The 13,602-nt window shown below is 38.6% G+C and overlaps 1 protein-coding gene across 1 annotated transcript; it reads right to left on the reverse strand.

Annotated features, from left to right (window-relative positions):
* Nucleotides 1-1,444: 1,444 nt before the first annotated feature.
* IL21 (interleukin 21) lies at nucleotides 1,445-8,851 on the reverse strand. The gene is made up of 5 exons (XM_006180709.2): nucleotides 8,501-8,851; nucleotides 8,357-8,392; nucleotides 3,529-3,684; nucleotides 1,620-1,697; nucleotides 1,445-1,527 (listed from the first exon to the last, which is right to left on the reverse strand). Exons 1-5 carry the CDS (start codon nucleotides 8,666-8,668, stop codon nucleotides 1,504-1,506), a joined length of 462 nt encoding a protein of 153 aa, XP_006180771.1. The 5' UTR covers nucleotides 8,669-8,851; the 3' UTR covers nucleotides 1,445-1,503.
* Between the last annotated feature and the right edge of the window lie 4,751 nt (nucleotides 8,852-13,602).

Below are 13,602 nucleotides of genomic sequence, written 5' to 3' on the forward strand. Positions count from 1 at the left end.
TGCATGTTGTCATCATGGTGCATGTATTTACATGACTTCTTTGTAATAACATTTTAAAATTCTAGCACAGCATACCTTATTTCTGAGGATAAAACATTTCATTGAGATTTCATAAAATCATTGATTTCTAACATATGTTTTAGAACCATAAATTAATCTGTACTTGTTTAAAAAATATTTTTAAGTAGATCATTTTTCTTCTCAAAGCATAAAGTATTTCCCGTTCAACATCCTCTTGTACACTCAGCCATTTTACTATTAGAGATTCTCAAATAGCTTATAACAGTCTAGTGAAAATTTTATTTTTCTAGCGTTTTTAACTGTATATTTAAATAAACTGCTGGAGTTGATATGAAATGGCAGTTAGAGCAGGCTGCTTGTTTCTACTACCCATGGTTGAAAGATGGGGATGCTTATGCAAAGGTCTGTTTTCTACTAGGACAGGAGTCCTGGCCTCTTGATTTGTCTCTTGATTTTGGTTTTGTAGAGGTGATTTACCTTATATAGAACACATGCAACACAAAGTGTCTGCCAATTTAAAAAGATGAAAGACAAGACAGGAAGAAAGAAGGAAGGAAATAGACGTTTGGCATGATTAGCTCACTCCCATACAATCATTATAACAATTGGGGAAGAGAGCCACAAGACTTACAAAAATTCTGTTTGGTTCCAGAAGACCACCTAATGTATGTCCCTCTATAAATTTTAATTGCCATTTCCATAAGCTTAGAATGTTAGGTTATAAAGGGACTTAAGTTGGGGAAGGTACTATTACACCCACTTAGAGAAAAAGAGACTGAAAGAGTCTATTCCATAAATACATTCATGTCTATAGTATTTAAATATTTTGATAAATCCCAATAAAGAAGTCAGAGGTTTTTTGAGCCATCTCGTAAAGCTATCTTCCTGGTACATAAATAAATCATATGTTAGACATTCTGAGGGAAAAACATCTTCATATATAGATTTTAAATACTCAGTTTTCATTTTCTTAAAAGAATAAATGTTCAACTTTGATTTTCACCCTATACTTCTGTGTTTTTCCTCTTGAGTGAAGGTGTAGAACTTTTAAGTTATGATCATCAGAAACCTCATTCTTGTGGTAATCAAGATCAAGGTGAATATAAGATCAATAAATCCCCAAATTGTATTTTTGGCTAAAAATTTTAAGCTTCTCTAAGAGATGTCATAGTTGGGCAGTAAGATAAAGTTAAAACTTTAGAAGTCATCAAAACCTATAACACAGGAAATCAGACTCTAATTGAGAACAAAGTCTTTCAAGTTGACCAAACACAGAGTGTGTGGATCAAACTGAAGTCATGCATAGTGATTTGGGGTAAATAATCCTGACTTTGAACACTTATCTGAGTTTTCCCCCATCACTAATATGTCGTACTCCTCCATTTGGAATACCAAGAAGTGAGTTTCACTACTGTGTTAGAGTCTGTAATATAGTGTCCAGCTTCAAGTGAGATCTTCTGCAACCTTCGTATTCCACGTGTTCTAGGAGAGATGCTGATGGATCATCTGTGGAAATAGTATACCATGAGTAACCCAAGTATAGGAAGCAATCTGGGTAAAGATGAACTTGACAGTCATATACAATTTAAGTTATATACCTTTTGGATGAGTGATTTCAGTCTTTCTAGGAATTCTTTGGGTGGTTTTTTCTCATAAGAATCACATGAAGGGCATGTCTAGAAATCAATGAAAGAATAATCTTCTTTAAAGCTTTTATCCTATTTAATAAAATGTTTATTCAAAGCTTGTTTTTCCAGTTAGAGATATAAATCATGTTCACTGAAAAACTTTGAGAAGTACATAAAATTGTTCAAAAAATAACAATGAGAAAAATAGCTTGTAATCCCATCCTCAGATATAACCACTGCAATGTTCTGATATATGTCCTCCCAGTAATTTTTTCTTTTCACTTATGTTATTTACACTGGTTATTAATTTGATTTCTTACACTTAACATATCACAAGCACTTTCTGTGTGTTACATATTCTTCAAAAATACGACCCATAATGGTTGCCTTGCATTCCTACGTAGGAGTGAAGTATTACTGTTTTTGGACACATAGATTTCTTCTAACTTTTCACTATTGTATACAATGCTGCAGTGAACGTCTCTGAATAATTTTTCACATACATCTTTATTTTATTTGATAAATTACTAGAAGTAGAATTGCTAAATTAAATTAAAAAGATAAAAAATTTTAAGGCTTTTGATGCACATGGTAAAACTTTTACCTCTATTTACAGAGAACATTCTTACCATTACTGGGTATCATTAAAATTTTTAATTGGAAAAAAATAGAATTTCCTGTCTTAACTTGCATTTATTTGACTATGGGGAGATTAAACAATTTTTAATATGTGTATTCCTCAGTTACATGTCTTTAAAAAATATTATTGGTTTGTGTTCTTTATCCTTATTCCTGTTGAGAGACCAAACACCAGGCCATTGCTTGCTGCTTAGCATCTCTAATGCTGGTTTGATGTGGTGAGAGATAGTTGACTGAAAAGTAAAAGACAGAAGTTCTAATTCTCACTCTGGCACTTACTAATGGGGCTTGGAACAAGTCACTTAACGTCTTTGGTCTCGTTTTCCTATCTATCAAATGAAGGTGTTTAACCAGATAGTTCTAAGTTCAGTGCGATACTACCATTTCATGTGTCTTTGATACTAGATTTCATGCTCAGCCCCCTTCTTCCTGAGGAAAGTTTTACAGGAATACATTTCACATTGCAACCTGGCCAAGCAATCAAAGTAAGTAAAAATTTTGATATTGTCTTAAGATCTCATTTGAACCGCATGTGAAATTCCTTGGAGGAGAGAGAACTGATTTTTTAAAGTTTGAGTAATTTATCTTATAGGTTTATTAACTGGTTTTGTTTAATGCTTTAATTACTCATGAGATTATCAGCTTTGCTCATGAGTTGGCATAAGAGGAAATATACAACAGGGTCTCAGGGCCCCAAAAAGCTAGGGACAATTGAAATTCCCCAGCCAAATAATGGCGTCTACCCATTGAAATGAAGTACTGACTCCAAAATTGTACAGGATGGTAATATTCTTTAAGAGAGGAAGGCAAAGTCTGAGATTTATCCTGGTGTCTTGTAGGCTGTCTCTTTTCTTGTAGGAAAACTAGGATCTAGCTCCTGTTAATAAGAATACAAGTTATATGCAATCGTATAATGAGAGGAAAATATTTTTTAATCCCTAAGTCACAATTGGATTCTCTGCCTAATGACTTCCTTACCTTGGAAAGCTATATTAATTTATTCTGTGTACCAGAGACTGTCAGCAAATTCTAATTGGGTTTCTAGGCACTTTCAAGTCTGTAGCACTGAAAAGAGGTGACTTTGCTTCTTGAAACACACTGTATATGATAAGGTGTAACATGTAACTGGAAGGAAGGCACCGAAGGCTCTGGCTATATGGGCGTGCAAGCGTGCCTGTATATAATATAATAAATATAGTAAGTAAGTACAAATAAGAAAGATGACAGATGATAATCTTACTAGTCCATGTTTCTGTGTTCTCCTTGCATTTGTGGCAGGTAGTTTCCTCTTCAGCTGCTTAGTTAATACATTGATTATCTTTTCCTTATCTCCCGCATTTGCTGACTTTAGTTGGATCTTCTGGAAACACGAAAAAGCTGACCACTCACAGTGTCTCTGAAAGAGAAATAATTCGTGTACGTGTTAATGAAAGTTATTCAAAAAGTGAAAATGACCTTCCCAATCCTCCTTTTCTACTCCTGCTAAAATGTCTTGGATCCCATTCATTTCAGCAGACAAATGAGGAATGATTTCATGTTCCTTCTTACTTTGGGGGCTGAAGAGAATGAGCTCCCTGCCATGTAAAATTTCCCTGTATTAGGGAAGAGAGGACATCTCCCTGTCTCACAGACAAGAGGAGGGAGCCTCGCTTTGCCACAGTTGTTTATTCCTAATGTCATTGTGAGGTCTGGGTGTTGGGAAGGACTTTGGTGTTTCATAAGGGAGAGTTAGTTTGGTTTTAGGACACACTTTATGAACTATGAGGCTGTAAGAGTTACATTATGATTGTTGGCAGCTGTAGTCTGATTAAAATTTTTTTTCATTTGTTTTTTGTTTCTCTCTGCATTGGACATGAGAGTATCTAACAGTGACATACGTGGCTTGAGCATGCATGTCCTCATCCTGTACAACACCTGGCATAGTGTCTTGTTGCTCATGAGTGCTCAACAAATATCTGTGAAGTCAGCAGATAAGTGAGTTAAAGCACCTCCTTTGGGGATAGGAAGTGGTTACCTACCTCAGATGGCATATTCCAAATGTAAGATTCAGTACACCTGCTGTATCCCATGCTTGACTTTTCTAAAATCCTATCCATACTCTCTGGTTAGTTAGGGTGGGATTCTGCCTGAATCAAGCAGTTGAGGAACAAAATTCGAGACTTGCCCCACTAATGAGAGGGAAGACTGCCCCTCAGAAAGTAGGAGTAACGTCTCAGAGCATGGAGAGGTGGACAGAACAAGAATCCAAAATTTGACTCTTGGTTTAGTTGAATTACTAGGTTGTTTTGGAGGGGTTTTTTTTGTTTTTTTGTTTTTTTTTTGGAATTATAACATCATGTTTATGGAGAAAATCTTCTTCAGCTAATATTTTGGGGATAAAAGAGGAAACTTCCTTCTCTTGTTCTCGCCACTTGAGTATATTCTCTGCCAGTTCTTCTGTCTCAGTCACCAAAATACCCATCTTTTCTAAAGCCATGCTCATTTTCTTTAGATTTGCATCTAAATGAGAGATATTTCTAGTGACTAAGTGAATAAGTACAAGTCTTAGAAATTGAACTGCAAATGATATGGAATATATTGGAAAAACAAAATTTATACTAACTTATTGAAAACATTTTAATGCTGATCTAAGAATTTGTATCCAAGTTACTTTCTTCTTTCAGCAACTGTGTGTATATGATGCAATTTCCCCTTGCAAAGTTGCTATGTCTTCATTTCACTAATATGTTTGGAAGCCACTGCTGTATAACCAGAAGCCTCAGTTTCCCTCAGTTCCTACCAGTGCCATCCCATATATAAGAATATTACCTGAGTCTTCTCATGGACAATCAGCTGAAAATAGCATCTGGCCTGCTTTGCATTTTCCAACCTATATGGTTACCCAATATGAATGTCGATTAATAACACGCATCTTTAAGGCACAACCCCGTCAGATTTGCTTTGCATACGTAGCCACAAGCCGAGAACCAGCTTATCTGGTTTCCTTATATCAGAGCAGCTTGCCTCTCATAAGGGCGAGATAGTGTCCTTTACATATGTTTGCCAAAATGCTTATTTAATAGAAACTATTTATAAATGTTAATTATAGCACTTTTTTTTTTCCTTGAAAACCACATGTTCATGTTTGTTGAAGTTTTTTCTTTTCTCTTCTTTTTGACCACAACCGGCTTAACTTACTGGAAAAAAATAATATTCATATTTAAAGAGGTATATTTTCCAGCTGAAACTGAAAACACTAACTGCTTCATCCGTGATGATCTGAGAAACCAGCATTTCTCACAGAGGCCCATTTTGCTGAGTTAACATTTACACATGTATGTTGAAAGAAAATTAGGTTCCAAAGAAGTATAGGGGCCTACCAAATGAACTCCCTTGAGACAGTATTGCCAAGAGTGGCCAAGACAAGTGAACCAAGATTTTGCACCTGAGAAAGCCTTTTCAAAAGCCTCTGGTATCTGGACACAGATGCCCATACTGATAGGCATCCCTCTTCTGCTCTTCCTTGTTCACCTGTCCACAGACAATAGATTTTTGCTTTGTGCTTTCTGCAAGCAGGAGAGCTGTTCCTGTCATTCTGTGGTCCAGGACAAACAACTGCTAGATTTGGCTTCAGGTGCACATCAAAGGCAGCCTCAGAGAAGAAAAGAAGTGGAGGAGCTGTTCTGCTAACTGCCTAAAGACTGCGTTGAGACGGGGAGTGGAGAGATTAACCTCGATTCAGGCAGCTGCTGGTGCCCTGTCACTCAGGATGACCCCAAGTTCCTGTGCAGCACCACCACCTGGGAGCAGAACCATTGCTTTCCTTTGCTGTGCCTTGCAGACTCAGAGGACAAGGCTTTGTTTCCCTCATCCATCCACACCTGGAACGTGAGGAGTTAGCTGTCCTACATTAGTTTTGCAAAATAGAGGGCACAGTAAGAAAATCAAAAGCAAGCTTAACAAACCACTCTCCTTTTTAACCAGAGAGCAGTCAAGCACTGCTTTTGCAGAGAGGTGCACTTGGCTTTGTTGATTTGCAATTGAATATTTGAAAATATTTGCCTCCTTACAACTTATTTTTGACCTACTTACTTTTTTTTTTCCTGGCTAAGAAAGCCTGGCCATTCATACTAGGAAGTCTTGCTAACTGGATAAAATTACCTTTGTCCCACATACAAACTAGGTTTTCATCAGGATGTCTCCACAGTGGCACTATTGACATTTTGAGCTGGATAATCCTTTGTTGTCAGGGCTGTCCTGTGCATTCTAGAATGTTTAGTAGCATCCCTGGCCTTTGCCTACTAGACACTAATAGAAACCACCCCCACACGATTGTGGCAACCAGAAATTTTTCCAGACAGTGCCATATGTTCTCATGGGACAAAATCACCACCTGATGAGGACCACTGGTTATATGATTAGAAAGAGGAAGGAAGATGCCTGGTGAGGCCAATTGGCAATCTTACATGATCACCATATATCAATATTTATATGCAACAGTTAAATGAATTTATTTTCGTTAAATTTTTTAATCTTTTAAAAATCTCTGATAGACTGCTGTGATGCTAGCCCTGAAAAACTTGATAAAACTCTACTGTGGCCTTGAACTATTTTCTTTTTCCTGAGTTTCCTGCTAGCCTAGCTTAAAGATCTTAGTTATACCATTACTCACTTTATCAAAGCCAGCATGCATGATCAGATTATCAGATAGGTAAAGTATCACTGAGACAAAATCTTGTCATTATGATGTCAGGTAAAAAACATCTCTCTTTAACAAAGCATGTAAAAGAAGTACCCACTGAATCAACTCAGGTTAGGAAATGGGATATGTTTCTTATTTTGGAAGTTCTAGACAGCAGCTAAAAACCTCCCGAAAGAACTCTAACCACAGCAGTTAAACAAAGGGCATGAGATGCTGAAAATATATATGTTTTGATTATTAGAACAGTAAGAAATTGTTTTACTTATTGGAAAAGTCTTTCCAATGAGCTGAATGTGCTACTTTCATTTTAGATGCTGCTTATTAGAAAAGGACCGAGTAAATGAGAGTGGTTAGGTTCAGAGCTAGAGAGTGAATTTTAGAGAAAAGCAATAGTTGTGACTCATTCACTTTCTAAACTTTTACATATAGTCATTTACGATAATTGTTTTCTTTGCAATGTATCTTCATAAGTCTCCCCTTTGTAGTGTCCTAATTACTGGTAGCACTTATATAGTTATTCTAATTTATGCAGTTAAAGGTCTGTGGCAATGAAAACATTTCCCCCAGTTGCGTTTATATCCTCGGGGTACCAAACCTGAAGACTAGATCGAAGTTACCAAGGAAAAGATCAGCACACAGCACTCTTGAACTGTATGCTAGGCCTCTTCTTCCTGGGAACTAACGGATTTAAATGCCTTAAAGAACTGAATGAGTTGTTGAAAATGATCCTTTCAAAAGATCTCACGGAAGGCCAAAGACAAGACTCGTTGAGACCAAGGTATATGGGAATTATATTCTAAAGGACGGCCTTGATTTCCATACTGCCATTCTTCCATGCTGTTCCTGTAATCTTTTTTTCTTTCTTCCTTCCTTCCTTCCTTTCTTCCTTCCTTCCTTTCTTTTCTTTCTTTCTTTCCTTCCTTCCTTCCTTCTCCCTTTCTTTCTTCCTTTCTAGTTATTAAAGGGGAATCCTGCTTCTTATGGTATGTGTCTATATTTCTTAAATAGGGTTACAAAGAGGCTCAAGAACTTTCATGCACAAGGACTCTTAAAATGTGATTAGTTTGGTTATTGTTCAGAAAATGATCATAGTGTAGATTTATTTTCTAGTTTTGTTTTTCTGTCTCAACAATACTACTTGGGAATACTCAGAGATATTTGAAGATAAAAATATATCTTATAAGGTATGTAGTGTTTTATTGGTTGGCTTGCTGGTAAATCAATGAATATTTAAGCAAAATAGAAATAACTATTTTACCAATTATTAAACCCTCCAATTCATTGAAATTAAGTATATTCCTAAATAATCACGTTAATGCCTTTCTTAATTGGACTTAAAAAAACTTACATCAAATATATTTTCACAAATAAATTCAGCTGGTCTTACCTTTACGTCTTCTGGAGCTGGCAGAAATTCAGGGTCCTAGAGCAAAACAAAATTAGTTCTGAGTTATTTTTATAAGTCAAAAAGCTCCTTTCATATTAATTGAAGAATATGGTTTAAATTTTGTTGTGACAAGTATGGCCTTACCAAGTCATTCACATAATGCTTCAGCTGGTCAACAATATCTATAAGTTGACGCAATCTAATCAAGAGGCGATCTTGCCCTTGGGAGTTTGATTTGTGGGCCACTGTCCCTGAGAAGATGACCATCAGGCAGATGACTATTCTCTCCATGTTGCCAGGACTGGATCTCATAAGTGCCAGTAGATCAAGACCTTGGTCTCTGTTTTCACTTCAGTCAGTGAACAGGTTGTCAGTAAAGCTACCTATTTATTCATCCTTCAGGGAGAGGTAAAGCCCTCCCATTGCAGCCTGGAAATCTTTGTAAAATGGATGAATGTGAGTAACTCTTTTTTCTTTTCCACTGGCTAGGTATACGTGTGCATGTGCTAATGCGTGGGGGCAGGGATTGATGGAGTCAACGAAATGTGCCCCATCTGCATCTTAGACAGGAAAAAGAGACAAATGGGTGAATTCCAATGTTCAGCCTGAATCAAGAAGTGTGCACAGTAAACAGTAGGTACTACAAGACTTCAAAGAAGTAAACAAAACACTTTGATCTCTCTATCTCTGCCTCCTTTAGCATCTTACCTGTTCCTTCTGACAGTCATAAGGGCACTTCAGTAATGAGTAAAGTGGCAACATGTGCTTTTTTGCAGGACTTTTTCTTATGGTAATAACTGTGCCTTTTGACTGAAATCATCCAGTATTCCATCATAAATGTAGGAGGAGAGCTACCTTTTAGGAAATTTTAAATAGCAGGGGTATTTTCCAAATTAGCAAGAATAGTTTAGGTTCTTAATCAGGTGCAAGGGTTTAAAGTAGAATTTGCTTCCAGTTCTTCTCCAAAGCATCTTTAAATAACATTAATCTTGGCTTCTAAAGTTTTACTTTAAATCTGACTTATTCGTGTTATCCTACCCCCAATCAAGATCTCACTCAAACGTCATTTTAAAAAACTCCCTAATGTCTGTGTCTTCTATATAATGCATCAGTTAAATGAATGGAAAGTGCTAATACTCTTTCTTCTCCAAACCAAAATTTTATTTCAAACAGCAAAGTCCAGAAATACCCATAAGTGATCTTTTCCTCTGTAGGTAGTGTTGCTTATCACAATATTACTGTTAGATATTATTTTCTCTGGGTATGAACAACACATTTCTAAGTATTACCAGGTAGAGGTTAATAAAAGACTCAAAGTCCAGAAGTGGTTTTATCGTCCTCCTCTCTGCTGCTTCTCCTATTCCTGCTACTCCTTACTCATTTGAGAAAGCTGAATGTGTTACTCTAGAATCACTGAAGTAGTGTTGTACCACACTCAGTTGGGTCTTACAAATCGAACTTCTGACTATAGGTTTTATGTATCCATTTATTTATTCATCTATTTCATCACATGCTTACAGCCATACTTTTTTCTAAAATGTTATTTAGCCAAGATAAATTAGACTTCAGATTTGATTTGCTTTGAAGGTTGAATATAATCTTTTACCACAGAATATCTATTCAGGAGTATTCAGGTTTGGTCTTACAGAGTAGATTAAATTTCTTACCCTATGATCAAGAAATCTTCACTATAATCATTAAATTCTATAAGGGAATGAGTGTTCTGTGTAAACCCATGAAATGCTTATGGCCTGGGGGTTGCCACCTGGTACCTGCACCATCTTTGTACATGCTTTCCTTATCTGCTAAAGAGATGTGAGTCTCCTTGAAGATACTAACCACAGGGGTTAAGAGCTCAATTTCTAAAGCAAAGTGCTTGAATTCAAACCCAGGCTGTAATAATTAATTGCACACATGCCCCTGGATATGTTATTGCAAAAGGAAAATAAGCATAGAATCTGATCATAGGGTTGTGGTGAGGCTTAAGTAGACATCCAGGTACAAGGGCCAAGTACAGCACAGGACAGATTCCCAGGAGATTTGTGTGCTGACCACGAATGAGGAGGGAGAGGAGAATTTATAGAAGCCTAGAGAGGCTAAACTGATCCAGGGAAGAAAGAGCATGGGTAGGTCAGCCAAAATGCACGGGTGTGGCTACACTGATCATAAAAAGATCAGAAGTCTTTGGTGCTGCTTAGAGAGAATCTCTCATCTGGACTCTGGAGAGCATCACCACCACCCTAGACACCCCAGTCCCTCCCTGACGCCTCCCACACCTCTGCAATTCATCAGCCAATATGCCAGGATCTCCAAGGTCCTGCTCTAGCATCAGAACCCAAAGACCATTCTGAGAGTCTGATTCCCTGCTTTAAGTGGCATTTCAGTTGTTAAGCATTTTGAATATCACTGCTGGTGTGGTAGGCTGACTAATGGCACCTCAAAGATGTCCACACCCTAATGCCTGGAGACTGTGTGTTAACCTTCACAAATGACAGAAGGGACTTTGTAGATGTGATTGAATTAAGGATCTTGAGATGAGGGATTATTCTGGACTATCATGGTGGCCCAATGTAATCACAAGGGTACTTATAAGAGGAAGGCAGGCCTGTCAGAGTCCAAGAAGATGTGATGACAGAAGCAGAGGTTGGAGGGATATGGGGCTAGAAGCCAAAGAATACAGGTAGCCTCTAGAAGCTGGGAAAGACAAGGATCAGACTTCTCCCTAGAGCCTCCAGAAGGAGTTCAGCCAATACTTTGATTTTAGCCCCATAAAGCTCATTCTGGACTTCTGACATCCAGAACTGTAAAATAATGGATTTGTGCTGTTTTAAACCACTGATTTTGTTGTAATGTGTTACAGTAGCGATAGGAAAGTATGGATTTTTTCCTGTTGGAGAAACAGTGGGAAAGAGAGGAAGCGGTGATAAGGAGAGAACTTATGAAGGCTAGAATTTGGTTCGTTGGGCTTTTGGGGGATGCAGGTAGAGGGGAAAGGAATCATGAAGAAGAGAGGGAAGTAAGATTCGTGGCACTACCATGGAGCATGGGATACTAGAGATAAGAATGTATGATAAGGACTTTCCAGGAAGTCTGGCAGTGTTATAACAACTTTTTTCCGGCACTGAGAAGGCTTGCTCAGGAGTGACAGTGTGTTTCCAAGTTATGGAGCCCAATTTGTATTTCACTTGAATTTTTTACTGTGTTGAGACAGACCTCAGGGTGGGAGTAAAGAGGATCAGACTGACTTGACTCATGTATTCTCTGCTTAGAAATATTAACTTATAGCATCATTTCATTGGGGTCTTAAAGGCTTTTTACTCATTAAATTATGATTTTTTTATTTAGATTCAGCCAGTCTTGTCCTAACACTTGCATTGAATATGAGAATTTATTTCACCTTGACTAACATACCAGGGAACAATTTGAGTATAACCAGAAATTTATATTTCCTAACATGCGATTTTGTCCTCAAGAAGTGCTAAGTGAATGCAGAAAACTGCTTCCAGCTGAACCGAGCCTTACAGGAACACACACGATGCACACACGCCTCAAACACCCACCAGCTGCCTCAGTGCACCGCATGTGTGATGATCCCCACCCCCAGCCCCGTCCACATCTGGGGCTGAAACGATTTTCCACCCTGGGAACCCTTCCAACACACCTCCACAAACAAACTTCAGGTCTTTTTCTAGGTAACATGCTGTATTTTTTGTAGTATTTATGCATTTCTTCACCATTTCACTTGTGCAAAACTGCTGTCTTTTGTATTCGGTTCCTATCATCTTTTTTATGTCACTGACAAAATTTTGGTGTTATGCCTCTAATCTCCCTTCCCTGTAAGCTCTGTGGTTGTTACTGCATGATTTTACACAGTGGAGTGAGTTTTAGAAATGTGGATGTTACATTTTAGCAGAACTGACTGTGTTTTGTCTGGAAGTGCCACCCTTCAGCCTCAACAGCATCTGATTACATCCAGGTAAAGAACAAGACTAGGATGAAGGATTTATTCCTAAGAAGGGAGAGAAAAGGGAGCCGATGGAAGGAGGAGAAAATGAAAAACAAACTGTTTCTTATTTTCACGCGTGGCCCACCTGAGCTCAGATATTTTAAAATCCCGATGCCGCTCCTCCCCGGTCCTTCCCCATTAGCACAGGGGAGCTCATCTTGGCCTCCCTGAGTCTCCTGAAATTATTTGCAAAATTTTGTGTTTATGTTTACGGGAAGAAGAAAACCTGATATTTCATCTGCTTCTCAAAGGAAGTGTCAGGCAGCTGCTGTTTTTACTTTCTAGGCTACAGAGACTTCTGTGAAGGGCAGTGTGATCCCCGCTTCTCCAGCTGGCACATGGCACTGGGCTTGAGTGGCAGCCCCAGACTTGCGGGACAGGAGCGGGACAGGAGCAGCAGTCTGGCTGAAGCCACACTTGCACAGCAAGCACACTGCCTTTACTTAGTGTCCATGTTTACTGAGTACCTTGGAGTGAGGTGGTGGGTTCTGCTAGATGCATTCTTTCCAGGAATATAACCCAGGTCGTCACCATGAAAGCATGAAACTTTAGGCACAGACCCAGGGGATTTTATGGCCATTTTTCAAGGATTTTCTCAAATGCATTATGCTTATAGACCACCAGGTCAGGGTAGGAAGAAGGCAGGGAACTAAAGGAAGGCTCCCAGCCAGGGAGAGCAGACTGAGGGTGAGAGGAATCAAGGGAGGAAGGAGTTGAAGTCTGAAAATGAATGCTGCTAGTTTGTGGTTTTGTGGGGGGAAAGATATGCCGGGTCTAAGACCGTGCTGGTTACTGCGTGTGCCAAGTCCCTTGTCCTGTCTTCCCAGCTCTTCCTCGTGACCCCTAGGTGTCAAATACTCCCTTTCTGCTTCCACTTGCTTTGGCCCCTTGTGGGTAGAATTAGATGTCCTGTATGGAAAACTCTGGGAAGAGAGACCTCTAGGGTTTTAAAGTGATAGAACTTATTATAATATGTGCCATCCCAACACGCCAAAAGGATTCAGACAGGTGGCTTATCTGTAGGCTGATCTTCAGGCAACCCATCAGTGAGGCTAGAGATCAGATGTCCATCATTCCATGACCCATCAGGCATAAAGGAGGGAGAAAAAAACTGGAAGACCTGTGCTGTTCAACCAGGTTCTACACTGACCTCACACCACGAGATGTGACAAGTTCCACCCGCCTCCCTAGCCTCCTGTCCAACATCAATGGTCAAAGAAATCCTGTTGTCTCTGGACTC

Source organism: Camelus ferus, chromosome 2 (assembly GCF_009834535.1).
Source record: "Camelus ferus isolate YT-003-E chromosome 2, BCGSAC_Cfer_1.0, whole genome shotgun sequence".
Classification (NCBI taxonomy): domain Eukaryota; kingdom Metazoa; phylum Chordata; class Mammalia; order Artiodactyla; family Camelidae; genus Camelus; species Camelus ferus.

Excerpts from the sequence above, each read along its gene's own strand:
- IL21 (XM_006180709.2), bottom strand. The coding sequence starts at position 8,668 with ATGAGATCCAGTCCTGGCAACATGGAGAGAATAGTCATCTGCCTGATG. Across the intron at positions 3,685-8,356 it reads CAGCTCCAGAAGACGTAAAG|AGACACTGTGAGTGGTCAGC; the intron begins GTAAGACCAGCT and ends TTTCTCTTTCAG. Across the intron at positions 1,528-1,619 it reads TGAAATCACTCATCCAAAAG|ATGATCCATCAGCATCTCTC; the intron begins GTATATAACTTA and ends CTATTTCCACAG.